The following is a 27,900-nucleotide window of genomic DNA, read 5'->3' on the forward strand; positions in this document are numbered from 1 at the left end:
TAAATTCAACAACCTTTTATTTTTTTCTCCATTTTGAATCTTTTACAATCAAAAAAAATCAGTGTTTTTGTAACCACTTTGCATATCCACATGAAGTATAACAATACATAATCACTTCTGGACAAGCCTTGTTCAATTTTTTTTCTTTTTTTTTTTTTCTCTCCTTTCAATTTTCGGAAAAGCCTTTCGGCAAACAACAAAGGTTATACGGTAACACAGAGTACAAATGGTAACTGGGCCAAAGGGCTTCATGGGTAAATACACAGCACAACCAGGAACAGCATAGAGCAAAGTGTCACAACAGGATGACAGAGAAAATGCACATAATAACAGCCCAAATAATAACCAAATATAATAAGAAAATAACCATATTAATAAAATAATAATAATAAAATAATGACAGCAGAATACAAGAGATAGAGAGACAACTTTACATTTATACATAGTGGCCGGAGGCAGGCACCAGGACGTGAAACAGTTACACTTGAACACACTGTATGATCTACTGCAGCTGCTGTCAGTGCAGAGGTGAGAGGTGAGAGTTAAGACAAGGGACGACACAAGAAAGAGGCACCGTATGAAGAGAGAGCAGCTTGGCTGGTTTGCGACCGGAGAGCCATTTTCTATATTAGACAAGACGCTATATGTCCGGAAATGAAGACGAATTGATCTCCGTTGAACGGCCGGCAGGCGAGGCTGGCCTTGTGCTTGTCAGGTTTTGCAAAACAGCAACGTGTGACTGCATAGCCTTGACTGATATGCTAATAACTGGCCTTCACTGCTTTGACAGCGTTGAGTGTCAAAGAACTCAGATCACCTCAATGAGGCCCCTGATCTCACTGATAACTCCGACACAAAAGGAGAGTACCTTTCTTCTTCTTCTTCTTCTTGGATCATACATTTTGTTCAAAAAATCGTTGAGGCGTTTTCTAGACAAAGAGCATCTACACAAGGTGTCGCAACAACAACAAACCAATCACTTTTAAGTCTACGACTTCCGCATCCCACTGCTTCATTTTTTTTTGTTATTTTTGCCACATTTTTCTTCTTAAAATATATATTCCTTATATGCAAATTTGTATGTCACAGTAATATACAATCTAAGTGCTTCAGACGTGAAGAGGACTTGTGTGTATGTGTGTGTGTGTGTGTGCAGATGGTAAGAAAGAGGATGGAGGATTAAATGGTACAGGTGTGTTCAGAGGAAGGAAGAATGTAACTCTTTGCCAAAAAAAAAAAAAGGAGACACTACAGGAAGGATGTGTATTCTTTGGTCAAAGGAATGTTCCCATAATGCCACTAGAAATGCTGGCCAGCCACCGAGGCAGTTTACAATAATGAATCGTTGAATAATGTTTGAATTCTCCTCAAGGGGAAATATCCCAGTCTCCAGACTCTGCAGAGTTTCATTCTGGCCCCTCCCTCATTAAGTGATCCATCCTGTTCATTGGAGGGATAGGTGGGAGGTAGGAGAAGAGCAAAAGGAAGAGGAAACAGGTGACACAGTGAAACTTGGTGAAGTCACATCCTAACTGCACCTCCCACAGGTTTACTGTCCGTCCTGTAAGGTGGCGGTGTGAGTCATAGCTCCTATTTGTCCTTAATCTCGCCTCTTGTTGCGCCCACCCCTGCTGCTGCTGCTGCTGCTGGATCCCTTCTTCCCTCCCTCCTTCCTAGCCTCCGCCCTCTCATTCAGAGCGTTGACCTCCTCCGCGTACTCGGCCTCGTTCTCCACCTCTTTGCTCTCCCCGCCGGTCTGGATGCTGTGAGGGTTGCCGGGCAGAGCTAAGTAAGGGTGCTGAGGCAAGGTGGGCGAGGGGGACATGGAGGTGTTGACCGTTGCCTCCATCTGAAGTCCCGCTGCCCCATTGGACAGCGCTCTGTACTTGAGGCGGAGCTTGTGGGGCAGGGCGGTGCCTTTGACCTCGGCTTGGAACTCGCCGTGCGAACCGGCAGCTCCCACCGCCTTCTGATGGTAGCTGCCGATGTCTGAGGAGGATGAGGAGGGGGACTCGTCGTCCGTGGAGGCCTCCTTGTCGGAGCTGCGAGGGTCCCCGTCACTGGATGAGGTGTCTTTAGTGGAGGAGTTCTCCTGGAAGAAGCCGCCGGCTCGCGGGCCTCCCTCGTAGGTGAGCACGGGGGGGTCTTCATGCAGCGGGTTGAGGTAGCCGTTGTGCTGCGGGAAGGAGGACTTGTCCTCCTCCGTGTTGTTGATCAGATCTGGGGCAAAGGGGTTTTGGTGGCTTTCTGCATGCTGAAGACTTCTCTCCTGACTCTGGTAGCTGTAATGCCCGTGATGCTGTTGGCCGTTGGGATTGTACCTTTGCTGCAGCTCCTCTGCGGCCTCTGCATGACCATTAGTGTATTCGTACTCAGGCGAGTCCATTGTCTTTGTCCTCTCTAGTTTCTCAGCAACCTCTGTGATGGTCGCCGAGCAGTCGGAGAACTTGGAGGAGTGCTGGCCGTGCTGCAGCGGTCTGTTCTGCTGGTCCTCGGGCCTCTGGGTTTCCATGGGGTAACAGCCGCTGCTGGAGCGGTACAGGATGACGCTCCTCTGTGCAGAGGTGGCCTGAGGAGCGGGACTTGAGGCCTCCATGTGGTGCTGCTGCTGCTGCTGCTGCTGCTGCTGCTGCTGGTGGTGCTGGTAGTCCATGACACTTTCAGCCAATGGCACGTTCTGCTGGCGAGGAGAAACCAGTGCAGCGTGGCTGCCATGGTAAGCTTCACTCTGCATGCCGTTGGACACCCCGTCGCTTTCCAGTCTGGCCATCTCCATGCTCGAGGGCTCCGTCTTTATGTTGAAGCCCATGGGCTCTGGGCTGTCTCTGGAGGAGCCGTCAGACATGTCGGAGACGGAGCCCCGGGGCGAGTACTGGTGCAGCATGCTGTGGCGCTCGCCATGGCTCGACTGTTCAGTTTCAGACGAGTCAGAATTCAGCATCACCTGGGACGCACTGGAGTAGCCGCTGCTCGAGAGGTAGGCGTTCGGGGTGCCGTTGCTGCTCCCGCTACTACCAGCAGCGCTGTTGGAGATCTGCTGACTTTTTTCCATGTAGGACGCCGTGCTGATGAGGCCGAAGCGCAATTTGAGCTGGAGGAGCTCCGTCTTTATACGAACGTTCTCCTCGTTCAGCGCCATGACCCGGTTCTCCAGCACCATGTCATTGAGGCGACGCTTTTCCCTCGAGCGCTTGGCTGCTTCGTTGTTCTTCCTCCGCTTTTCCCAATAGGAAGCATCTTTCTTCTCATCGGAAATAAACTCTCGCTTGCGACGGCAGCTCGCACTCGACTTGGAGCCTTTAGACTGGCGGCTGATCCGCGCTCCGCCTTCAGGGGTCGGGGATGGGAGGCTGCCGCTGTAGGAGGAGAAGTTGTCGACCTCCATGGCATTTTTGTTGCTGGTGGATGGGATGTGTATACTCAGACTTTCCATTTTTTTCCCCCCAAGCTGGTGGCAAGAGTGTAACTCTAGCAAAGGGTAAAAGGGGAAAGGGAAAACAATGTAAAACTATACGAGCCTTCTGCTTTGTTACTAAGTAGTTTGACCTAAGTTGTGGGATCGGCAGAAACTTCTCGATGAGGTATTTGTGCTGCTTGAAGGGGAACGCCTCATTGATTTCTGCTTCTTATTCTTCTAGAGCAAAACGTTCAAGTGTCCATGTTAGCCAGGAATATCAAAAAGAGGTGGAACTCCACAAAAACCTCAGACATTGAACTAGTGTTCTGAACGAGGAACTTTAAAAAAAGAAACAAGTTTGTATTTTCAGCAAGGAGTCTTCCAGCCGCCCTGTCGATCTCATCAGAGCCGTCTCCCTGCTCTTGTTTCGGGTGATTTCGAGTTTATCGGCGTCTTCCTCAATCTTCAGCAGAGCTGCGGTGCCGGGTCGAGCCGCTGCACTGTTTCTCTGTGTGATCTTGCAGAGGATGTAGGTCAGTCCGTGTAGTTCAGGGCTCCCTGAGGATCCAGCTTCTGTGCTGCTGTTTGCTGACCACGAACTGGGTTATGGAGACAGGGAGAAAAAGGGAGGAGGGGGAGAGAGAGAGAGGGAGAGAGAGAGAGCGTTAGACGAGCTGTAAAAACCACACTGCAGTTCTTTGCAACATATATGTACATGTCAGTCAAATTAGACGTACGGACCGCTAACGGGGGTCCTTTGAGCGTAACCTCGAAGGCTTGAGATCGATACACGGTCTGTTTATCACAACTCCAAAAAACTATGACATAATCCCCCAAAATTAGGTAATGTTTGTCTTTGTTCTATTGACTTCACGGGAGAAAGGGGAGTCTGAGCAGAGCAGCAAACTGTGTGGCTGTGGCCGGGATTAAACATACTGTATGTGCTGCTGCTGCTGCTGCTGCTGCTGCTGCAGAGCTCTTGTGTAAGACGGCGCTGTCATAGTCACATAACAGGACTGAGCCGGGCTGACCTGGTGCCAGCTCTGCAGAGACTGACAGATAAAGGGAGGCGGGGAATGGATGATGTGTCCTCCTCACACTATGATATATTTCTGTAACTATAGTCTGGTGAATGATTGAACAAATGATGTGCAATTATCATTTTATTTTATGAGACGCACCGCGAGGGACCGGGTTTAAAGTCGCTGCACCGTGCTGGTGGAGAGACGGTCCTATGGGAGAGGACACATCTGTGTCAGGCAGCATGTGTGTGTCTCTCTGGGCGAGGAGGAGACCTCCGTCACACAAAACCACAATCTGCTGAACATCCTTGTGAAGCTCGACGGGGAGCCGTGGCCGTCCAGCGCGTCGACCGTGACGAACGCGGCGCGGACCGACGTTGACGACAGTCCGACGTTACGTCAACGACTAGATCTGGTTCTCTCACTGCGCAGCAATTGCACAGTTGATATGAAGCAATTAAAAATGCATCACTACACTGAGCCACGGAGTCCATTAGGAACATGAAAACATCTTTCTATGACACACACACACACACACACACACACACACACACACACACACACACACACAATGTAATATCCAGGTCACGGTGCCTTTGGGTAGCAAGGACTCCACAGGTGTCCATTTTCATACGCAGCAACACTGGAATTTAAACGTAGCACAGATATGACCTCACGTCATCGCCGGGTTGCTTTTATTAGCCTCATCTTTCCTGTTTCCACTATTTGTTTCAGAGAAGCCGAGTAGTGGAAACTGGGATCAGCTCAATTACAGTTTGATGGACACTAACTAATCAAAAGGAATTTACCCGCCTCACCACAGTTTCTCTGTCATTTGTATAATTGCGAAGCACCTTTTATGCAGACTTCAACTGCTTATTTTCAAATCAAACAAGAAGCACAGGTATGCAAATAACATATTGGTGCAGGAGTAATATGTATTTGAATTATTGCTATTGAAACATAATGGCTTTCTGCAGAAAATGTACTTCACCTTTATCACCCAGCACCTCACAAACCACAGGGAAAAATGTTAATATAGATACAACATACGTCACTTTAAGTGTCTGACCGATACGACTGTGTTACAGCTGCAGCACCCAATTTCTATTTATGCTCCCATATTTGTCATTTGCTCTGTTTAGTGGTGTACGAGACAAAGATACTCCAATGACTTTTCCAGGTGTTTGATCTGATGACGAGAGGGCGAAACAACACACCCGCATCCCAACGAGAGTGGAACAAAAGTGACTCCCGTCGACCTCCGTTAACTGCGCCGCAGTTCATTGTTCCCAAATCCCAAACCGCTTACTTCTCATCTCAGAGTCAATGGCGTAACTATTTAATCTAATGTTCATCTTCTCCAGACCGGTTACAGCATTTATCTGCTTTCCCCAGAGTCAGTGACCCCCGTTACATAATCTCACATTCCAAAAAACAACAACAACATTGAGACCTTGAAACAGCTTGAATGCCGCTCTGAATAGTTAACCATTTATTTACTGGTGTGTTGTAACTCAGGGGCTGAGCCTCAATATATAGATATCTATATATATAGATATCTATATATATGCAGCAGGTTGTTCTTCACACTGAATGTTACCTTCAGTGTCAAAACAAGGAGTTTGTTTGCCTCAAAGAACTGGAGAGTAATGCAACGCCGAGCAGAAAGGGATTTGGACAAACCCACCAACAGATGTGGAAAAATGTAAGGTCAGCCCCTCCCTCGTTCCCCAACCCTGAATATTTGTCATCAAGACGTACAGAGGCGGGAGGGGGGGTGTGGGGGGGACAAAGGAGCGCGAGAAGGAAGCATGCATACGTCTGCTCTGTCCCACTGACCTAGAAACGACGCTAAGCAGTAAACACTCCGGTCTTTGACGGTGTGCCATAAAATAGGTCAGTAGGACTGCAAAGGAGGGAGGCCAGGAGAGCAAAAGAGAGTTTTAGAGAGCACTCTATAAATAGAGTGACCGGAAGAGGTGAGGGAGGGAGGAAGCCGATCGGGGATGGGGTGACGGGGATTTGGTTGGTGGAAATTAGAGGAATTTTACAGAATCTGCAGCAGGAGGAATAAAGAAACGCAAACTTCTCTTCCCGTCATCTGCCTAAAAAGATCGGATTATGAAAGCCCCGGTGATTTTTCATGCAACCTTAATCCCCGTTCTACGTGGAAAACCTCACGACGTCTTGTGCATCAGCAGCAGATGAGAAAACAATAAGTGAGAGAGATGGGGAGATGGCATTGACGTCAGAGCACACACACCCATCGCTCTCTCTCCCTCTCTCTCTCAGGGCCGCATGGGGAGGGGCTGCTGTTGTTGCTCGTAACGTACGTGCTCCGAATTTCTCTTGTTTTGCGGAGCTTGCGTAACGCATGCACATTACATCGCAGCACAAGCTACAGGTCAGTGGCTGCGTGGTGCGAGTGCCCCGCAATCTCCCCATTTCACCGTCCTCTGAGCACGCTGTGCTCTGAGCAACAGACGAGACTTCAACGGGGGAAATTCAGAGAAACTGTGCATACAGCGCATTGAGTAATTGGCTCTTTGTGCAGAGGCTAATTTCCCATTTTATCACGAAACGACTCGCTGCAGTGACTCTGAGCGGTTTGTGTCGTCGGTGGAAAGCACAGATCTGAAGTAGTTACCGGGCACTTGCCACTCTGGAGGAATGCTTCACCTCTGACCTCCTCTAAAGGCAAGTGAGTAAAGCTCACGGCATCCTCTTCCCCCTCCTCCATCTTTTAAGTGATCCAACACCACACACACACGTGGAGGGGCCCCAGCTAGGGGCCTCCATTTTGCCCCGCAGCTTTGTGTTGAGAAACACAACAAGAATCCAGACATTCCAGGTCAGCGAGTGAGACCTACTGCTGAGTGACATGTAACGCTCCCTTCCAGGTAACACGTGACCAAAAACACCTCTATTGACGATTAGCGGCAGAGTTCCAGATTTCACAGATTAACGCACATTTTTTGAGAGAAAGTAACACATTTGGATCTAATATATGTTTCCAAATAAATGAGTATGACCTTATTATTAAATGTACATATTTGCATAATGTTCTACTAAGCTCCACAGCTTGTCCTGTGTGCCTCATGCCTCTCCTCACCCCCAGATCCAGGTCTGACCTATATTCAGAGAGCCGGCTGGGACGGAGCAATGCAGACACGGCTCTGAAAGCAGACCAGCTGGCAGCAGGCGGACTAACAAGCGCACCACAACTCGCCAGACAGGGGTTTCCATGCATTGCATCACATCCTGGATGTTCACTTGTTATTCTAATTTCACAACAAAGTCACGCAAGAGTCCTCGCTAAGATCTCAGGACGTGAGTTTTCTACACCAAACACACACACACACACACACACACACACACACACACACACACAAAAAAGGGTTATTATCTGGTTTAAAGCTTTACTTCTGGTTTTCATGTTTCTTTTTTTAAAAGTTAAAAATAACTCAGAGACCCTGAGCAGCTGTGTTACATCAACGATGAAAGCATTTCTAAACTATCTATGTGTTTGGAGGGTTTGGTGTTAATCTAGGTATGAATGATGGGAAGACAGAGTGGGGTGTGAACGGGAATCAATTACAGGCCTCATGTCCCAAGAGAGAGAGAGAGAGAGAGAGAGAGAGAGAGAGAGAGAGAGAGAGAGAGAGAGCGAGAGAGAGAGCTGCTGTTTATTGCTTCTCCCTGCTGTGTGCCGGTTATGTCATCCCCTCCAACTCGCTCACAGCAAAGCTCTGTGCTTTACTTAACCTCCTAACTGTCTGAACCAGCTCACGAGTACGACGCAAGAAGAATCACAGAGAGACTCGCTTTCAACGAAAATCAGACATCTTGTTTCTCCTTTGAACTTGAACATCTATAAACCTGATAGTAATCTAACAGAGGGAACTGACCTGAATATTAGGAGAAAAGGGAGCTTTATAGAAAGATAAGCATGAAAAAAAACATTTAAAAAATGTGTATATATATATTACTGTTGTAGAACAGGGTTTTCCCCTGTAGTATCATCTTATAATATGTATAATATATTAACACACTATCTATCCTAAACACATAATAATAATAATAATAATAATAATAATAAATATTCGTTAACCTCCTCTCTGACATGAGTTATAATTGCATGTATTGAACTTGTGTCATTAGCGGATCCCTTTATATGAATTAGTGTCCTAAAAGAAGCCACGCTTTAAATAATCCCCACTAATGTTTGCATAAAGCAGACACCCCCCAAAAAAAGAAGAGGAATTAATAAAAGCAGCCTCAGTGATCCAGTGACCTACATATGAGCCACATACAAACAGCAAGCACGCCACGTGCGGGGAGCTAATATAAGCTAGTACCCCAGTGTGTCTGCGTTAACCAGACAACACAGACCGGGATCCGCCGCTACCCCCCCATTCCCTGGAAAACACCACCATGCGGGAAATAACCTCGCCTTGACATTGAACACAAAGCGTGGGGACGTGGCCAACCACGTTTACCGGCCCGTTCCTGTTGCTAAATGTAAAAAAAAAATTTAAAAAAATAAAAACGCAACAAAGTGTCATATTAGACTCCGGAGTGCCGCGTTTAAAAAAAAAAAATGTGACAAAAAGCAGCCGCAGAACGTCTCAAAGTCACGGGCGCGCGGATCTGCCGGCAGAGCCCGAGAGTCGCCATGTGAACAATAACCGGCCACACGCATCGTGTCCTCACCTCAAACACATGTATATTAAAAACAACACACCGAATAACGAGCAAATACGGAGATACAAAGAGACAAAGACACAAGCCTTCCGCTCAGTCATAACATACCTCTCCGTGTCCTGGAGCAGGAGAGGGGGGGGGGGGGGTGTAGATTCTGGCTTCCCCGACACAAAAGCCGTCTCGCTCCCGTTTCCTCTTTTCCTTTGCGCCTTTTGGAAGAAACCTCCCCGGAACAAAACAAAAAAAAAGCACGAAAAGTTTTCTCCTTCTTCTCCCGGCGGTGCTCGGGTCGGTTGTGGTGGAGTCGGCTGGGTCGGCTGGGTGCTGGTTCTGTCTCTTGGCTCGGGCTGCCTGTGTGTTGTGTGCTGCCGGACTCTTTGCTCCAGTTTCTCCGGCTCCCTCGCTAGAGATATGTGTTAGTAGGTCAGCGGTTGCATAACAGCTCTTAGGCTGCCTCGTCACGTTTTTGTCCTCTGTCTCTCCGCGCGAGAGTCTGTCTGTCTCTCTCTCTCTCTCTCTCTCTCTCTCTCTCTCTCTCTCTCTCTCTCTCTCTCTCTCTCTCTCTCTCTCTCTCTCTCCCTCCCTCTCTCTCTCTCTCTCTCTCTCTCTCTCTCTCTCTCTCTCTCTCTCTCTCTCTCTCCGGGTCATTATCCCTCTCCTTTTTTTCATCTCCGTCTCCTCCACGATGTAATACCATGAACGCGTTTTACGCGGACATCATGTTGCTGAGAGGTCCAATAATAGCATGTAACAGCACGTCCTTCAAGTGTTCTGGCACTGCTGTCTCTGTTCTTATGATGGTTCCTCCTGGTGAGGATTTGTATTCATAAAGCACTGTTTTACCAGTACACATTTGGACCTTCAACAGTCAAAATACTGTATTATAAATATCAAATATTGCTGTAATTGTATGTTTTAAAGCTGAGACTGTGAAACTACAGGACAGATTACATCAAAATGATGTATTATTTCTGTCTTATTTACATAATCACACATGTGTAGCTGTTGTAAATACAGGCACATGAGTTATAAGGCGATGCTTTTTTACGTGAGAACGGGGTGTCAGCCTGCAGAAGGACAGGATCTGGACTGCTTCTTTTAGTTTATTGTTTTAAGTCTCTCACATGCATATACATGATAAATGCATCAGGCGTGTCTATGTGTCTGGATCACAGCCTGTTAACCCAGTTGAGTTTGAGTTTATCTCTTTGTTTACACATCGATGTCTTTGTCGTGTTGTCGTTCTAAAATCATTGGCAGAAATAACAGAAATTCCACATTCATCAGGGTTTTTTTTTTTTAATTGTGCGACGCTGTGTGGTATGATTTGAGTAAAGGCAGACACCATAAATACTAGACTCCATCGCTCATCTTGCTGGTGTTACTACATTTATTTTTAATAAATAGATACGTTAAATAAGAAATTGACTCTGAAATCACTTTCAGGCTGATGCAATTGAGTCTAACAGGAAACAAAACATTCCCTCTCTCTCTACTCCAACATGAATCACTTGATCATCATTATCTTTTTGCTTTCACCCTTCCATCTTTTGGGCTTTTTGTTTATCTTTACTGGACGTGTGTATTATCTGCTTATGAGCTTTTCTGTTATCCCATGAAGCCCGTTGTCCTCATCTCCTCTGCGTTTCGTGAGCAGTTACGTCAGCCCTGTTTGGTATCAGACACGCATTCACTTCCAACCCACTTTTTTCACCAAGAAGCATCCCTTCCCCCTGCTTTGTCTCAAAGCACACACGTGAACCCCCCCCCCCCCCCCCATTCACCACACACACACACACACACACACCACCACCATTATACCACGTTGGGGGAAACGGTGGCCTTGAACTTGTCTGGCTCCTCCCCCACCAGTCCTCTGTTATAACCACCAACCCCCAACATATTCCTCATCTGCCTCTGCATGCAGGCATTCCCTTGGCAACTGTGTGGTGTGTTGGTGCCTGCCTAGCAACCAGAAGGCTCTCGCTCCTTCCTATATGGCTTGTGGCATGGGGGGGGGGGGGGGGGGGGGGGGTTTGCACCCTGGGCTTGATGAAGATTGATTGCAGACAAAAGATCTCATGTGTGTCTTGTGTTGTTGTTGTTGTTGTTGTTGTTGTTGTTGTCGTCCAGGATAAGGCCTTTCCAGGAGGGGGCTCTGCAGCCGTGTTGCCCGTATAACGTCACATGTCAGCATTAATTTTAATCTGATTAATGTAAATGTCATTTTCAAGCTCCGGCCTCATTCCTGCACTGTGCATGTTTATTAAGTGACGACGGGTCATTTTGAAGGAGAGCGTCCTTTCAAACACGAAACGACATCCTTTTGCTTGTTGTGCAAAAAAATGTGGCACTACGGTGAGCACAATGGAGGATCCGACCTCTGGTAACACTGCTGTGAATGAATGAATGAGTGAGTGAGTGAGTGAGTGAGTGAGTGAGTGAGTGAGTGAGTCAGTGTGAGCCACGCCGATGAAGACACTTGGCGCCACCTGGTGTTGATGAAGAATGACTGACACTGAAATGTCCAAGAATGTAACGCTTTAATACAGAATGATGGCGTTCAGTCAAGTTAATCGTGTTTTTTTTAATTAGTGACGCAGCTCCTGCATCGCTGCTTTCTGCCTCCAGCTGCAGTCAGGCTGCATTTCACAGCAGCTCTCCTGACGCCTATCTGCAGATTTGAACTCTCTCCAGGTGTTAAACGTATTCTGAACCCGTACCCTTCACTTCCATATGGGCCAATCAGTCTCCACCGCAGCTGCTCCATCGCTATAAATAGCCTTCATAGCGCTGACGTGATAGATGACTCATGCAGAGTCTCGCTCCTCTCCCTGCATCATCCCAACACCGCTCCCTGGCACCGTGTCCCCTCGTTTCAGAGACCTTAGTCCAGTGAGGGGGGAGGGACTGGCACCAGGGTGGGTCCCTTTCTGTTGTAAAGCATTCGTCAAAGGAGGTTAAGGCCGCACATGGAATTCAAAAGAAGAGGGGGCCTGTGGAGACATTTGTGACATATTCACCCTCTTGCGCAGTGCACCTCTCCACTCCAGTGCCACACCTACAACTGCTCTCTCTGCCCCAGCTGGATTCATTGTTGTTGTTTTTTTTTTAAATAAGCTTAAAAACGCTCTTGCATAATGTATGATAATGCGTATACTGCACTCTGTGCCATGACAGTAAAACTAAATGCAGACGATTCACCCGGTCGTTTATATAAAATATGATTTTATTTCCAAGTACAGTTCATTTATTATATATTATTTGTATTATGATTCGATGAAATACACAGTTATGACACCTTGCTGTCAATTTAGACAATTTAAAGGTCACAAAATCAAAGGGACATCACATTATATTGATACACAGTGTTTGTGTTGAAAGGCCAACAAACTATATGTTAAAAAATGGCGTTTTCCACATCGGAGTCGAGTGAACGTGGTGAGATTGATGGTGTGACAAGTTGTAACCGTGTTGTGTTTGTATCTAACATGTTCAGTGTTTCTGAGTATCCAGAAATGTACAGCAGGAAACAAAGTGATGATTTAAAAGTTAAATATGTTGGTGTTTTCTGCTGACCATCACTGTGAAACAGGTGCAGCAGATCAGGTTAGTCAGGTCGGAGGTAGCTGTGACATCACAGGCCGCGACGTCCAGTGCGAGTCAGAAGTCTGTAAGATCAATGGCTTGTGAAGACGTAGTGATAAAAATGTCCATTAGCTTGTCCTTGTGCTCAGGCTTTAAGCGATTTGGACAGCAGCTGTTGAGAGAAGAGCCTCTTGAGCTGGGACACTTCCTGGGACAAACAGCTGATCTGAGACCTGAGACTGACGTCCTCCGTTGAATTCTTGGCGTCCCTGGAGTTCTGCGGAGAGGAGGAGGAGTCATAATGTCCAGAAGACGGACCCTGATGCTGCTGCCCCGCTCCGCCACAGGCCTCCTCCCCGGACCAAGGAGCCTGACTCTCTGTCCGATTGTCCCACCCCGCCTGCTGGTGGTTCCTCACCTGGATGTTTGGCCACACCGTGGCTACAGGTAGCCCGCTGTGTCTGGTGTCAGACGATGGAGACGTCCCCCCTCCGTTGCTGCAACCGGCAGGCCCTTTGAAGCGCAGCTTGTGCGGGAGGCTCCTCAAACCCTCAGGTGAGTCTTGTCTGCTGGCGTACCGACTCCCGTTGGCCTCCATGGGACAGGCGTGGGAGTCGTAGCCCTGCTGCTCCTCCGTCAGCTCCCTCGGAGAAGGCCCGCTACGCTCACTTAGTGCGTCATCAAAAAACACAGGGCTGCCCACAGTTGAGCCGCATGAGGTGGAGACACCGGACTCCTCGGACACACTGTGAGTTGAAAGAGGTTCGTGGATGGCACCCTGCTGCGGAGGGTGAGGGTGGAGGTGCTGGGCGCTGGGCGGCGCGTTGGGGTAAAAGGACCCATCGGTGTGAGGTTGGTAGAAATGTGTTGGTCTCGGTGTCGGGTGAGCACAGAGGGGTGCAGACAGTGGCAGGATGGAGACGTCGGATGAGTCTTTGATCAGGCCGAAGCGAAACTTCAGCGCCAGCAGCTCGGCCCTCAGGCATCCGTTCTCCTCCAGCAGGCCCATGACCCGCCTCTCTAGCACCATGTCGTTGGCTCGCCGCTTCTCTCTGGACCGCTTGGCCGCCTCGTTGTTTTTTTTCCTCTTGTCCCAGTAGCCGTCGTCTTTCTTCTCCACGGGGATGAACTCTCGTTTGCGGCGTGCATTGTTGCCGTTGTCTTCATCGCAGCTGCTGCCGGCCTTCGCTTCGGCGTTGGCAAGGCCCTCTTTGTGTTTGAGGGCAAAGGTGTGACTCTGGAGGGTTTGGGCCTGCTGGCTCGTGGAAGTCAGGATGGAGACAGCCTCATCGGCGAAGGACACAGCCCCTCCCCGAGGCCCGGACTCCGGCCCCTCCACGGCCAGCAGCGAGGGCACTGACAGGTCCCGCATGACGCCTCCCACAGTCTGACCCGTCATGTTCAAACACTGATTTGACACTTGGGGGAGCTGTGAGTGTGTGAGGAACTCGCTGAGGGTTGGTGGTTCAGGGTAACGTATGCTGTAATGGCACCACCTACTGGTGAAAGATGCAAAGGTGATAAAGTGACCATTTGTTTACAAGGTAAACAGTAAATCAACATTATACTGGTGCCAGTTGAAAGTTTTTAACATCAGCAAAAGACAAGCAAATAAAAAACTCTCATATCAAATACGTACTAATATAGATTCATAACAATACGCTTATTTTGGTAATTTTATCCACATTTCAACGGGGAAAGTTTAATTATAATATGTTAGCAGTTACATGACCATGTAAAAAGTTCATAAAGAGAGAAAACAGAACAAATGTGAAAGATCCTAAATGTTTGTTTAAATTGTTAAATTAGTAAAATTCTCTTTTTTTATTTAGATTATTAGTTATTACTCTGAGTTATTTGCTGCCAATAACCATGACATGTTGTTTACAGTTAGTGTTATCACTACCAACATGTTTTCACTAAACCCTGAATCCTAGATGACTGTATTATTACATAAAGTCTTCATCTCATCTGAAATGTTTATGCTATTTTTCATCTGATAAGAGATAAGTAGAAAACAAATCATTCAGAAACTTTCATAAAATCTATTTAACTGCATTACCTCGCATGATAAAAAAAAAAACCCCAAGAAATTATGAAATCTCTTTAAACATAAAGTAAAATCTTACTTACTAAAGAAACAGCTGCTGAAGCCTGTGATGAAGACCTCCTCATCCAGAGAGAGGAGGAGACATGTGGAGCTTCACAAGGCGCCGGAATGTTTCTGCTCCTCCACAGCTTTCTGTCCTTTCTTTCGCAGCTCATCGGTTCAGCTGGGGTCGGATCCTCACCCCGGATAACCCACCCCCACTCCTCCTTTTCCTCCTCCTCCTCCTCCTCCTCCTCCTCCTCCTCCCTCCTCCTCATCCGAACGGGAAGCCAGCAGAGTCAAACCAGCGGTGACATGCAGCAGCATTAACAACAAATCCGTACAGCAACCGATCCAAACCAATTGTTTGAAAAGTATTTTATGACTTTAATACAAAACACAACATTTAAAAAAAAAAAAGGCAAATCAACAACATGCAACTTTAGCTTTAGGACTCTCAAAATTCAACAAGCAAAGACATGTGAGTGAGATAAAGAGCACTGGCCTGCTGCCGCTGTAGCTCTTTATCTGCCAGTAAACATGCTATGTGTCAGATAATCAGCCAATCGACCCTAAGTGGCCTCTGATGGAATTTAAACTCAGCTAACCCATACTTGGGTCTACGCCAGCTGGGCTACAATACATCTCATTGTTGCGTGACTGATAAAGAGATAGTGTTTAGCTAACTCTTGCCTTATCTGTGTGTGTATCAAACAATGCCACGATTAGGCTGTTGAATGTCCTCTTAAAGTCACTTTTTATGTAATTAGTCCAAAAAACAAACAAATCATTGGACCAAAAAAAAAAATGAATTACAGAACAATGGCGCTGGTGAAAACGTCATATAAAGTCTGTAACATGTTTGACTTAGTTTAACAGTTTTGAATAGACTAAGATTATTCATGAATAAGGAACCAGGTGTGTTTTTCCATCCATTGTTTGTCATTAACATCTTGATTTGTAGAGACAGCTTTCCACTCTTATGAGCATAAAAACATGGATTTCTTGATTTTATACCGTAAAAGATAATTGACACCTCATGTACTAACGGGCCTCTGCTTGACTGTTGAATTAGATCAGTCCTGCGTAGACAGCAGTCAGGGAGGCTTGAGTTGTCCTCATGTGCTCTTTGCAGGTGAGCAGTTCAAGGTAACTCAGCTACACGGAAAAAATGTGTTTTCTCCTCTTTCAGAGACGGATGGCCTCACAGAACAAAAGCAGCTCCTCACTGCTTTACTGTGAGTTAATCTATACCTTTTATAACCGTGTGTTGTAGATGAAGAACGTAAAGAACCACACACACACACACACACACACACACACACACACACACACAGAGAGAGAGAGAGTGAGTCATTTGAATACCAGTTGATAGTGTGAATGGAAAACAGTGCTGTTATGCAATCCTCGGAGAGAGCGAGAGAGCATGTGAGGACTGTGCGTTGCTGGAAGTTCAGTTGGGGTGAGGTTGCTCAGAAAAAAGGAACATTGTTTCACGAGCGATCTGCTCGCCAGCGATACTTCCTCCCTGCACATGGAAATGCTTCACACAGGACTCTCTGTCTCACTTTCTCCAAAAATAAGGCAAAAGTCAACTTCTCACTCGTTAATGTATGCAGTATAATTAGTAACTACATAAGTACACAAGCAGCAACAATGTCACTATTGACCCGTTCCTATGACTTTGGCCGAACATGTTGCTTCAGGGCTCTGACATGCAGCGGTTTGCACAGACTCAGAGAAGAGGTTGAGGTGAAATTCTGTGAAAAGAAAACTCGACTGCTGTCCTGAGGTTCAGCTGAATGACCTGCCAACAAATTAGATCGAATGAATCGTTCTGATTTTAGTTCCTGCCGCCTGTTTTTCAAGGTTACCTTTTTTTTTGGGAAAGTATTTTCCCAGAAATGCTAGCAGCTGCCTGGACCAATATATAAATATATGTCCATCATAATCAAAAAGTCATTTTTGACACTAAACAAAAATACCACTTCATGGATTAATCAAAGATTATCTCATCTGTTTCCAATTTTAATCAACTTACATTTTTAACCTCTTTACCCTAACTGTGGGAGGAGAGAAGGGAACCAGAAATGGTGAATCTGAAACATGTGATTGGTTGATTAGTAACATGTCACGTAGCAACAAGCGTCGGGGGTCAGCTTGACTTCCATTGAAAATGCATCGAGGTCTGCCGCTGAGTCGCTCGTAGCGTGAACTGCAGCCGTGGCGGTGCCTTGAGCTAAACGCTAACGTCGGCGTTCCAACAAGCTCACAATAAGCTGGTATGCTGTTTACCATGTTTTCAATATTAGCATGAAATATGAAGATAGAAATATGAAGACTAAAAGCCAAGTTAGAAGATAGGAGTGGTCTAAGCAAGGTTGCCAGATACAGGGGGGTAGGAACTCTCCCTAGGTCTGATTTGGCGAGTGTTGTCCCGGGTCTCAAGTCAGCGTTGATTATGAGTATTCCTAATTTAAACCATCTGAGTGTATCAGTAAATCACTGCTGCTTCCTTTGAGGTTAGTGGCTAGTGGATGTATTATATTAGGATACTCATAAGTACAGATGTACAAATGTGCCTTCATGTGTACCTGAAGCTTTGACTGCCTGAGCCTAGAGGGGACACTGACCTCTTTTGACTCTGTGTGTGTGTGTGTGTGTGTGTGTGTGTGTGTGTGTGTGTGTACGCTCAAGTTCAAATCAGGGGAATCAGCTCCCCCCCTCCCCTCCCCTCTCTCTCCCTCTCTCTCTCCCCCTTCGATCCACTTGGACTCACAGTCCCTCTCAACGGTCTCAGCGCTGCGGCAGCTTTTACCACTAATCCTCATTCTGCTTTTGGCCATCAGACCAAGACTCCCATATTTTTTTTTTTTTGTGAGGTTGCGTAATCGCAAACAAAACAAACAGCACGGTCAACGATTACACACACCGACGCAAAGTCACCATGCATTGCATTAGCCTGGTAGGAGCGAGAACAGACGCTGTTTATCTGCATTTAGACGTCATTACCTCTGCTACACCACGGGAAGGGTTGTCAGTTTGGATGTGCGTAACCTCTAATGTGCAGGACACATGGAGATGGATGCATGCCGGGGATAGATACCTCGGTTGGAAGGCTGCTGTCAGCGCTGTCCTGAAGCAGCAGGGATTAATAATGCAGAGAAAATCCATTTACAGATGCTCAGTGGAGAGGCAGAGCTCCTGAAATAACACTGTGTCTACACTACAGCGTGAATGGAGTCTAAAAGGGGGTTCGTTTGCTGACCTGAAGTTGCTCTGCTGTGTCAAAGACGTCCTCAGTAACGCTGTTGTTCTGCTGACTTCGCACAGCGTTGCCATACACTGGATGCTACAGTGCGTCTGTAGGAAGAGGAAACAATACACCGTTTGAAGGAAATCCAATAGCAATGTTTGCAAAGATTTGACAACAATGTTTACGTGCTTTTTCTCTGCAGTGTGCACAGAGACATAAAGATCCATTCTCCTGCATCTCTGCACAGAGGAAGACAAGGAAGAGAGAGGGAATTGTATTACACATCTGTCCCCAGTAAACCTTCCTTTAGCTAATTCAGTTATTATGTTTTTCCATGTTGATGAATCATCACGTTCGTCTCCCCACTGAATACGACGCTTCTATTATATAAAACAATCTAATTAAGTGTTTTTAATTCGGTTTTTCTTTTCACGTTTTGCCAGAAAGAAATAGCAAAGAAGAAGAAGAAACCCAGCGCATGAAAACACATCACATTGCTGGAATTGTTTCCGGCACATGGTATTCAGATTTTAAGCCCCGGCCTGGTCGCAAAGATTACAATAATGACATGTTTCACCTTTGACCTGTTTAGCTGCTCAGGCAAAAAGAAGAAAAAAAAACCCACAACTCAACAGAGCTTAATAATTCATGACTTCAGCGCTTGTTTTGCAAACTGTTTACGCTCGAGTATTGCCATGAATGCATAACGCTTGCATAATCCCCTCTCTAGAAGTCTAACACGACGTAAACAGGGAAGGAGGAACTAGAAAGTGGAAGTAGAAAGAGTTTGTTTGTTCTTGTCGGGGCACTACGGGTCAGGCCTCTGTCCTCGCGTCAACTCCAAATCCCAAATCAGTCACTCTTCAACGCTGCGCTAAAATAAACTCCCGCTGCAGCGAAGTGCTGTGGATTTGTCTGCTGATGTGTAATATCACAGTCTCAGTGGAGAAGGGATTATTAACGGCCGATGGGTATACACTGCAGCGCTATAATTATCGGGATTACTTCATGTGTGTATATTTGGCACTAATGTGTTGGTGATGTCTGCTATCAGGCCGTCTTGGATGAGCAGGTTTAAGAAGCCGGTCGTAGCCTTGATAGGTCACCAAAGAGGTGAACTTAGACCACTACCCCCCCAGACCGCTGTGTGTGTCCTTGTCTTCCTTTGGGCCAAGTAGGAATAAATAAATCCGGTTAAACCATTTAACCTGCTGCGACCATTTAAAGTCTAGTGCCGTAAAACTGGATTCTTAAAGGGACACTCCAGCAATTGAGCGTCGCGTGGTCAAACAGTTGAGGAGCGTGTCGGATCTTCACAGCAGACAGCAGACAAACACACTGTGGAAAGTTCCCTCCAGAGTCAGAGAAGATATCATGTTGCTGATTTTACAGGCTGAGCAGTGCTCTTCATGATCAGTAAACTCTACTTAATGTGTAAAATCACATCCTCCTTTAAAGCCGATGTACTCAAGACCACAAACAAATTGTCCTCTTTCTTGTTTACGTTGCAGTAATGAAATAAATCAAATACTAACAGGATGTAATTCATCTTTTGGGTTCATCTGACATAATCAGGAATGAATCAGTGAGCGCTCCTGACCTCAGCCAGCTTAGACTCTGCAGACACAACTGTTAACATGCTGCTGGTGCCAGACTGCAGGCTCTACGGCTGACGCTACAGCAGAGGACCGCCACCTACAGGCCGCAGGCTGACATTACATGTGGGAATGACTCGGGACGGAAAAGGGTCAAAACTCTGATCGCGCTCCAGATGTGTTCTGTGGATTCATATTTCATTCCGCGTCATGCAGGACAGACACATGCTTTTGTAAAGCCCTCAACACGTTGAGCGAATGAAATCACGGTAATATAATATATGTCAAGATCAGCTGTCTGAATAAATCACGTCACACTCCGAGCATTACAGCATTAGAGGTCTTTATTTGAATTATGGCAATGAAAACAATGGTGACATGACATTAGAGCACTCCTTTGATAATAAAAAAAAATCACTGTACAATAATATAGTATAGCCTATCTTCTGTTGATATAAAATATTAGTTATAATAAATATGCTGCTTGCATGTTTAGATGATGCAAACAACTGATAAAGATGCTGATTATTTACAGTTTTAAATTCTACCGGATGCGAGACAAAAAAAAAAAAGCATAAATGTTGTTCTAAACTAAAAAACAAACAAACAGAGAAACATAAAGTTAGTTGACAAAAATGCATAACGTCGGATTTACTGTATGATCACATGGTTTAACGTGTACTTCATGGTTTGTTTGTGTTACAATCAATACAAGTTGTAAGGGAAATCAGAAAAAGAAATCAGATGGTCTTTGTTGCTCGAGACGCTACAGGATACACTGCTGTGTATTGTGTTATAACCCGTACTACACACATTCATTTTTGCTAGGTCTTCTGTTAGTGTTAATGTTTGCTGTCTGCATGCCCACAGTGTGTACAGTGTGCACCTCTGGTTCTGCTCCATCGATTATTGATGCTTTTTCTTGACGTTCCACAATGTCATATAGGAGTGCGTCGCTATCAGCTGAGCACTCTTTTAATAGTGATTGGTTAAAGGAATACTTCACCCACAAAAGCATGTACACAGTGCTTTGGGATGCCATCCAACCTCTGGCGGTGTTGTCAGTTCTGTGGGCCTCTGTTCTTAACAAGACAGATAATCAAGTGCAGATATAAAGGTAATACTGGGAACAGTGAATATCTTAAGGTCACTTAATCCCAAATTCAACTGTTCAGTGTACTGATGTGAGTCGTAAAATCAAGCTTCAAAGAATATCCAAATCATCGTGAGTCTTCTACCTTTAAATGGCAGTGGCTGTGTGTGTGTGTGTGTGTGTGTGTGTGTGTGTGCGTGCCTGCATGCTCATCAGGCGTGTCTCTTCATGTGCAGAGCCAGGTGGTCGGAGCGGGAGAAGGCCCTCTGGCACAGCAGACACTCGTAGGGTTTCTGGCCCGTGTGCTTGCGGTAGTGACGCGTCAGCTCATCTGAGCGGGCAAATTTCCAGCTGCAGCCGTCCCATGAACATTGATAAGGCTTCTCCCCTGAAGAGCACACAGTACAACAGGCGACACTTAACGAACAAATACATTAAATCCCATATCGAGACTTATTCTGACAGACTTTTGAGTGTTTTTTTTGTTGTACCTGTGTGGGTGCGGAGGTGAGCCTTGAGGTGTGAGCTCTTGGTGTAGGTCTTGCTGCAGCCCGGGTATTCGCAGCTGTGGATGGCGGCCCTCTTTTTCCCCGTCGCCCTTCGACCACGCTTCCCCTCCATCCCACCAGGGGGCAGCTGTGGGACAACCAGCATGGACTGCTGGTGAGGGAGCAGTTGACTAGTGGTCTGGCTGTGGGGGTATTCGCAGAAACGGTTGGCGTTGTGGTTGAAGTGTGGCACGTAGCTGTAGTGTCTGGGGTCAGGGGTCACAGCTTGAGGCGGTATGAACCTGCCGTCGGGGAAGGTCACCATGGAGGGGTGTTGGTGGGGATAGTAAGGGTGAAAGTCCCACGATGAGACTTTAGTGAGGTTTCCTCTGCTCTGCCTCTCGTAACCGCCTCCTTGAGGGAAGCCAAACTGATCCACATTAGGTAGATTGGGAAATGAAGTCCGACCCGTTTGGTCGTCTTTATAACCATGGTGGTACAGCTCTGGCTGGACCGGCGCTGTGGGCTCAGGTGGGGACAGGAGCTCCGCCATGAGGCAGCCAGTGTTCATCTGCATGTGCTCTTGTCCAGGTTGGGCCTTAAACATGTCCACCTCTTGGTACGCTGTGTTTGGGTCTATCTGAGGGAGCCGATGATCATTGCTGTCCAGAGGCGGGTTGAGGTCCGGCGACGGGCTGCTCCAATCAGACAGCAGGAACTCAATGTCCCAGGATGCCCGGCTGTCATCGTCCAGGAGCTCCTCTGTCATCTGTTGAGAGACCTGCAGCTGCTCAGAGCTGCTTGGTGACGGCTTGTTGCCGAGAGAGTCCAGGAGGAGAGAGTCGGCCTCAGACTTCCACACCTAGACGGGTGTTGGAGAGCGTTGAGAAGTGATGATCGCACAAACACTGTTCTCCTAACTTTGTAAGACAACTATAATAACTATATACATTGATATAAATACATTGAAAGGGTTACTGGTTGTTAAAGCTAATATGAGGCTTGAGCGGTCCGTCTTAATCGTTCAATCCTCAGGCGTCTATCTTCCTCATTTAGTTTTTAGTACAAAATTACCACTTTGCGTCATAATCCCTCCACTGTGGCTCAGCAAGGAAACACTGTAAGTGGAAACACAGTGTGGGAATTTGGTGCTAATATGACTAACTTCCAAAGATATAAGGAAAGAGGGAAATCTTTGCAGCCAGGGTGCACAGCCCAGTCAGCAGTAACTTGTTTACCGTACACATGGGCCTGTCAGACATGCAGAGTTTTGGATTATTCACTACATTGCATTTTTGTTTTGTTAATCACGTTAGCATCTAAAACGACGTACAGTAAGTGCATTCAACCACCATATTTGTCGTCCAGTTATTCGGGAGACATCAAAAGCTCAGCGTTACAGTAAATATTAAGTGAAATCTGTGATAATCTATCAGCACAATGATGCAGACCTTACAATAGGAAGCACTAGACTTCAAAGAAGTGGCGTGAACTTGATACTTACTTTCATATTGTCGCTGGACTGAGCGAGGTTGGAGAAGGAGCTGAAGGAGGGGAGCACGGCCTGTGAAACAGCCATCAAGCACTCTGACGTGATGCCGATTGTCAGTGGTGGCAACGAAAGTGTAGTTTCTCCCTTTTTTTTGGTTGTTGTTGTTGTTCTTTTTAAGTCTTCACATGACCATCTCAAGCTCAGCTAGCAGAAAGTCAAAGCCCAGCTCGGCGGGCTGCTCATCCCAGTTACAGTCCGCTCAGCGCCTCAAGGCCGCAGAAACAGGTTCTTAAAGCTGCCGCCTGTTCTCCATTCCTCCCCTGCTATCTCGCCCTCCTCTCTCTTGTCTATCTCTGTCAGCTGCAAATCTCTCTTTTTCATGAAGGTTTTGACCGTTGAGAGGTGGAGCGTAAGCATGAGCTTCTTTGCTGCCTCCCCCCCCCCCTCTCTCTCTTTTTCTTTTTAGTCCTTTAAGTTTGTTAATATATCAATCACTAAGAAAGAGACTATCTCACCTGAACTCTTCCTGTTCTGTGGGATTCAAAGCATAAAGCAAAGCGATGAGCGCCGAGCTCATTTCACCAAGAAACGCATCCTTCTTGAATCCAGACCAGTAGATATTATGTCACAATAATAACGAGGATTAATGAGGAATAATTGTGTTTTATTTTAAATTAATAATAATTGTAATGTCTTCAATATACAGTTACTGTATATCTACAGTCCAGAAAAGAACACAAAACAATCATCCAATGTGGGTTTGTCATCAGAAGATTTAAAAGTATAAGTAACTTTAGGTGAGACAAGTTTATTTGTTTTGCACCTTTAACACATGAAGGCAATTTAAAGTGTTTAATATATGGAAAGAAAAAAACAGAAGTGCATGCAAACACATTTATAACAGAATAAAATGAGGTCAATTGAAAAAACAGATTACAGGTATAGTTCGGTTACATACATGTGGCATAGATGTCTGCCACTTTCTCACACACACACACACACACACACACACACACACACACACACACACACACACACACAGACAAACACACACAGACAAACACACACACACACACACACACACACACACACACACACAGACAAACACAGACGAGCCAATGAGGGCTCTTCTGACACAAAACAAGGAGTGATGAATTGTTCATAAAATAGACCAAAAAGAGTGAAAATCTAAAATGTGACCTGTAAATTAATAGCAATAATCAATCAAATAGTTCTAAAGATCGGGAAAAAAACTAAATATATCAGGATATGCCAATGATTTATTACAAGTAACAAATAATATAATATAAATTAAATAGTAATGTAAATGCCTCTACAAAATGTTTTCTAAAATGCTGCAACACTCCCCCTCTGAAGCTGCAGAGTAGTGCCGGACATGCGTTTCATTTTGGCTATCAGATGTCTGCCCACTATCTAATGAAGCACGCTTTGGCACAGAGGGGCGGACTGTGTTGGTGCACGCACAGTGAAGCGTGTGCACGTTAACACCGTGCATAAACCGACTATAATAACATGTTTGGGTAGATATTATGTTCCACCGCAAGTAGATCTCAGTAGTCTATGATATTTTATTACAGACATTTCAAACCTCAAAACACGACACAATAAAATATGAGTGAATAATAGTAAAAGGGATTAGCAGCTAGCTTGTAAACAAACATACCAACTAGCAATACAGATCAGTTTAAGTTTGCTTTTAAAAAACGATTGTTGAGCCAATACTTGAAATAGTTGTAACTCTCTCCACACACACACACACATGTACAGGTCGGTCTCCGTCTTCCCAGTGAGGCCACACGGCTCTGACTTCTGAGAAGACCTGTGTGTGAAAGGTGATTACATTCTTGCTGCTGTTTATCTGTTGACATGGGGCAGAGGCGGGCTGCTGTCTTCTCACAGATAATGGTCTCCTGACTGCTGGTGGTCCCTGATGACGAGCCCACCGCTGATAAAGACTCTCAGAGTGAAGACTACACACGACATCCGCAGCGCGGGCTGAAAAGTGTGGCGACGGCCTTAAACACACTACACACCTTCATCCATAGTGTGATGGTTTGGAGGACAGTTCAGTTTGTAACTATGTTATCAGGAAGAAGAGATGACGAGTGCTTTACGTAGACGTATATGTAATTTAGTATTATGTGTTTAATCTTTCTTTTGATACTCCTCTTGGGTGATGTGATGTGTACAGTGTGTAATGATCCCTGTGGGGAAAGTGAACACGTGTAAAGAGAAACATTACAGTAGTATTAATAGTGCGTCTTGTTTTTCAGGAGTGGATTTAGTGATTTGGGGGCCGTCCAGCTTTACTTTTTCACCCTTTTTTCTATCTGGAAATGGAAGTAAAATGACTTTTTTGACATACTACAGCAGAGGTCTTCAACAGGGTGTCCGCGACCCCTAGGGGATCCGCGGAGGTACTGCAGGGGGGGTCGTGAATTTTTTGGTTGATGAGACAATTTTTCATCAACGTTGTAAACTATTAATCTGAATAAAAGCTGTCTGATCAGCGCTCAGTCTGTCTCACTTTCTTTGAGGACTACCGCTGCAGCTACGAGACCCGGAAGTAGTTTATCTGGTTAAAGTTGTAAACGAAGAACAAGAACCATCGCCGCGTGCAAATTAGTATTCTTTTATTCTTCTAGTATTTTTTTTTTAATTTTTATTTTTTTACAGCGCACGTGTTGTATGTCACCCCCACGTGGTGGCAATATGAAGGGTCTCCGGAAGTACTCGTAGTTATTCGGTTGCTACAGCAACTGAAGTGTTGACTAAGAGAAGAAGTGCGCGAGCGAGTTATTTCTAGTCCTTATTAAGTTAAGTTAAGTTGTATCCTTTTTTTTCACTCGTTTCTTTTCGAGTCAACTTCTGACCCTTCGGACCAATTACACAGGTAAGGCTCCATTTGTGCTATTGCAATTTAATTTACTTATTTATTGAATCTGTGGTGTATCGACGGGGTTAAAAACAACATGCTCAGACCAACACGTTCGTTCTGTCAATAAGTAAAATGCGTATTAGTGTGAGCATTTTGAATTACAGAGGTGCAGCTGGATGAAGCCCCAGAGGTTGCTGATGAGGTCTTGTTGTGTGTCCTCATGTTTGCAGATGGAGGCTTCCTCACAGGGCGGAGATGGTAACAGAGGACTATGGAACAACCCCAGAGCCCCCCAGTACAGCAAGGAAGCCCAGGACATGCTGACATGTGAGATGATGCTCCTGTTGCTGCTTTAGTGTGGCTGGTTAGGCGTGAATGGGAAACAAGCATATGTGTGTGTGTGTGTGTGTGTGTGTGTGTGTGTGTGTGTGTGTGTGTGCGTGTGCTTTAAACATGTTATAATTCTCTCTCCTGGAGCTCAGTAAGGACGCAGGAAGCACGACTCACCAACCTCCAGAGAAAACAGATCAGCGGACGTCTAAAGAGTGAGTCTGAGAGCTTTGGATGAGAGGTTGAGGGATGCAACGTGGTGATACATTGTGTGAAAGTATTGCATGATATAGAGTACTAACAATATTTGAATGTGATGAAATGAAGAGTTTCCCACATATTGTTACTGCAGCTAGACATCCAGATTATATCATATTGTGATTTAAAGATAATATAACGGGGTGCTCTTGTATTTTCTGAATCTTTTAGCATCTAGTGCCACATAAAATACTTATTTTTTATTTTGTACTTTCTCCACAGACGGAGCCGCTCCACCACTGACCTCTGACCCCACACCATCAGCTTCCCCCACTAACCCTAAAAGACGCGGCGCTGAAACGTGTCGCTCTGGGAACAGCTACGTCAGAGAACGCTTCCATCCCGGTCCCTTAAGTGAGTTCTTCAAGCCGACACTTGTTACTCATGTGTGTTTTAACAGTCCCTCCTCCTAACTTCACTTCCTTGTGTTTCACTTCCCTAGGAGACATGGAGAAGGAGAAGAGGAGGCTTCAGAATATAATGGCAACAGGAGAAGAAGAAGAAGAAGAGCCCACAGCTGCATGTCACCAACGTGTTCCTTCAGGTCCGGACCCAGAGGTGTCGGAGCCTGTAGACCGGTATCAGGAAGGTGACTTCACAGACGCAGACGATGCACAAGAGTTACATGTTAACCTGAAAAGAAGCACACCACATCTTGAGTTAATCAGTCATATTGAGACTGTGTTTCTATTCACTGGTTTCTTTTGTAGTGCTGGATGAGATAGAGGAGAGAAGACAGTTTCTGGCAGACATGTCTTCTCTGGGTGAGGAGAAGCAGTACACCAACATCATCAACACCGAGATATCCCAGGTACACGAGCACCGCTTCACATACGGGCTCCTATTAAGTCTGCGTTATGCCGTCTGGGGGTTTTGAAATATCGTCAGGTAAACACAGACGTTTTAACTTCACTTGCCAGGCTGTATTCGAGCCTTTAGATTCAGATATCAGACCATAAAAACACTATTAATTCTCTCTTTGAAAGTGGAAGTTCACGTAAACTCATGCTGTGTCACGACTCTGACAACAGATGATTCGAGAACTGGAGCTGTTGGACGAGGCCCGCCGTCCCAAGAACGACGCAATCGCGTCCGAGAGGAAAAAGGTGTGACGAGTAGAAAAGAGACGGCTCACCTGGTAGGGAGAGTAAATACGCCGATATTCAAAGCTGAGGAAAGACCAGGTCACATCCCACTAGTGGATACTTACCGTATCTGTCGTAGGTCCTGGTGTCTCCTCACCAGCCGACTCTTTCTCTATTTAGCAAATCTAATGAACAAATGACCTTGTCTTTGGAATATAGTACGGCCAAAAAAAAAGTCATAGTATATATATATATATAGATATAGAATAAAAGCCTTTTATCATAGTGTGTTGACAAAGTTACAGTGTAAGGTGCAGCTGGATGAAGCCCCAGAGGTTGCTGATGAGGTCTTGTTGTGTGTCCTCGTGTTTGCAGATGGAGGCTTCCTCACAGGGCGGAGATGGTAACAGAGGACTATGGAACAACCCCAGAGCCCCCCAGTACAGCAAGGAAGCCCAGGACATGCTGACATGTGAGATGATGCTCCTGTTGCTGCTTTAACACTATTTTAACGTGATGAAGTGTTTCCCACATATTGTTACTGCAGCTAGAAATCCAGATTAAATCATATTGTGATTCAAAGATCTTAAAACTGCTCTTA

General features: G+C 45.8%; 4 protein-coding genes across 7 annotated transcripts in view; 1 reads left to right on the plus strand and 3 right to left on the minus strand.

Annotated features, from left to right (window-relative positions):
* On the minus strand, nucleotides 1-9,794 carry nfil3-5 (nuclear factor, interleukin 3 regulated, member 5). The gene is made up of 2 exons (XM_068729112.1): nucleotides 9,235-9,794; nucleotides 1-3,996 (listed from the first exon to the last, which is right to left on the minus strand). The coding sequence occupies exon 2, from the start codon at nucleotides 3,431-3,433 to the stop codon at nucleotides 1,601-1,603; it is 1,833 nt and encodes a 610-aa protein (XP_068585213.1). The 5' UTR covers nucleotides 3,434-3,996; nucleotides 9,235-9,794; the 3' UTR covers nucleotides 1-1,600.
* The window catches only part of cunh22orf23 (chromosome unknown C22orf23 homolog), a 21,871-nt gene continuing 1,009 nt past the window's right edge, over nucleotides 7,039-27,900 (plus strand). Inside the window, exons 1-9 of one of the 3 annotated variants that reach the window (XM_068729114.1) lie at nucleotides 7,039-7,322; nucleotides 7,541-7,752; nucleotides 25,857-25,953; nucleotides 26,109-26,171; nucleotides 26,437-26,568; nucleotides 26,657-26,803; nucleotides 26,925-27,025; nucleotides 27,246-27,320; nucleotides 27,675-27,771. In XM_068729114.1, coding sequence (XP_068585215.1) covers nucleotides 25,857-25,953; nucleotides 26,109-26,171; nucleotides 26,437-26,568; nucleotides 26,657-26,803; nucleotides 26,925-27,025; nucleotides 27,246-27,320; nucleotides 27,675-27,771 — 712 coding nt within the window. In that variant the 5' untranslated portion in view covers nucleotides 7,039-7,322; nucleotides 7,541-7,752. Of the gene's footprint in view, nucleotides 7,323-7,540; nucleotides 7,753-25,372; nucleotides 25,642-25,856; nucleotides 25,954-26,108; nucleotides 26,172-26,436; nucleotides 26,569-26,656; nucleotides 26,804-26,924; nucleotides 27,026-27,245; nucleotides 27,321-27,674; nucleotides 27,772-27,900 lie in introns of those variants that run through there. The other 2 variants (XM_068729116.1, XM_068729115.1) reach the window with 2 other exon arrangements.
* On the minus strand, nucleotides 12,220-15,020 carry LOC137886575 (nuclear factor interleukin-3-regulated protein-like). Of its 2 annotated transcripts, none has more exons than XM_068729082.1 (2): nucleotides 14,848-15,020; nucleotides 12,220-14,210 (listed from the first exon to the last, which is right to left on the minus strand). In XM_068729082.1, the coding sequence occupies exon 2, from the start codon at nucleotides 14,111-14,113 to the stop codon at nucleotides 12,860-12,862; it is 1,254 nt and encodes a 417-aa protein (XP_068585183.1). In that variant the 5' UTR covers nucleotides 14,114-14,210; nucleotides 14,848-15,020; the 3' UTR covers nucleotides 12,220-12,859. The 2 variants fall into 2 exon arrangements, with proteins under 2 accessions (XP_068585183.1, XP_068585182.1); XM_068729081.1 differs by having other exon boundaries at nucleotides 12,220-14,213.
* klf1 (Kruppel like factor 1 (erythroid)) lies at nucleotides 19,996-23,055 on the minus strand. Its single transcript, XM_068728936.1, has 3 exons — nucleotides 22,740-23,055; nucleotides 21,239-22,097; nucleotides 19,996-21,135 (listed from the first exon to the last, which is right to left on the minus strand). The coding sequence occupies exons 1-3, from the start codon at nucleotides 22,812-22,814 to the stop codon at nucleotides 20,960-20,962; spliced, it is 1,110 nt and encodes a 369-aa protein (XP_068585037.1). The 5' UTR covers nucleotides 22,815-23,055; the 3' UTR covers nucleotides 19,996-20,959.

This window comes from Cebidichthys violaceus, unplaced genomic scaffold (assembly GCF_023349555.1).
Source record: "Cebidichthys violaceus isolate CVI_PGR_0920_01 unplaced genomic scaffold, fCebVio1.0.p SCAF_44, whole genome shotgun sequence".
In the NCBI taxonomy this organism is placed as follows: Eukaryota; Metazoa; Chordata; class Actinopteri; order Perciformes; family Stichaeidae; genus Cebidichthys; species Cebidichthys violaceus.

Coding starts and splice junctions, on each gene's coding strand:
- LOC137886575 (XM_068729082.1), bottom strand. CDS start 14,113: ATGACGGGTCAGACTGTGGGAGGCGTCATGCGGGACCTGTCAGTGCCC.
- klf1 (XM_068728936.1), bottom strand. CDS start 22,814: ATGGCTGTTTCACAGGCCGTGCTCCCCTCCTTCAGCTCCTTCTCCAAC. Junction 22,098..22,739: donor AGTCCAGCGACAATATGAAA/GTAAGTATCAAG, acceptor ACACCCGTCTAG/GTGTGGAAGTCTGAGGCCGA. Junction 21,136..21,238: donor TCACCTCCGCACCCACACAG/GTACAACAAAAA, acceptor TGTGCTCTTCAG/GGGAGAAGCCTTATCAATGT.
- nfil3-5 (XM_068729112.1), bottom strand. CDS start 3,433: ATGGAAAGTCTGAGTATACACATCCCATCCACCAGCAACAAAAATGCC.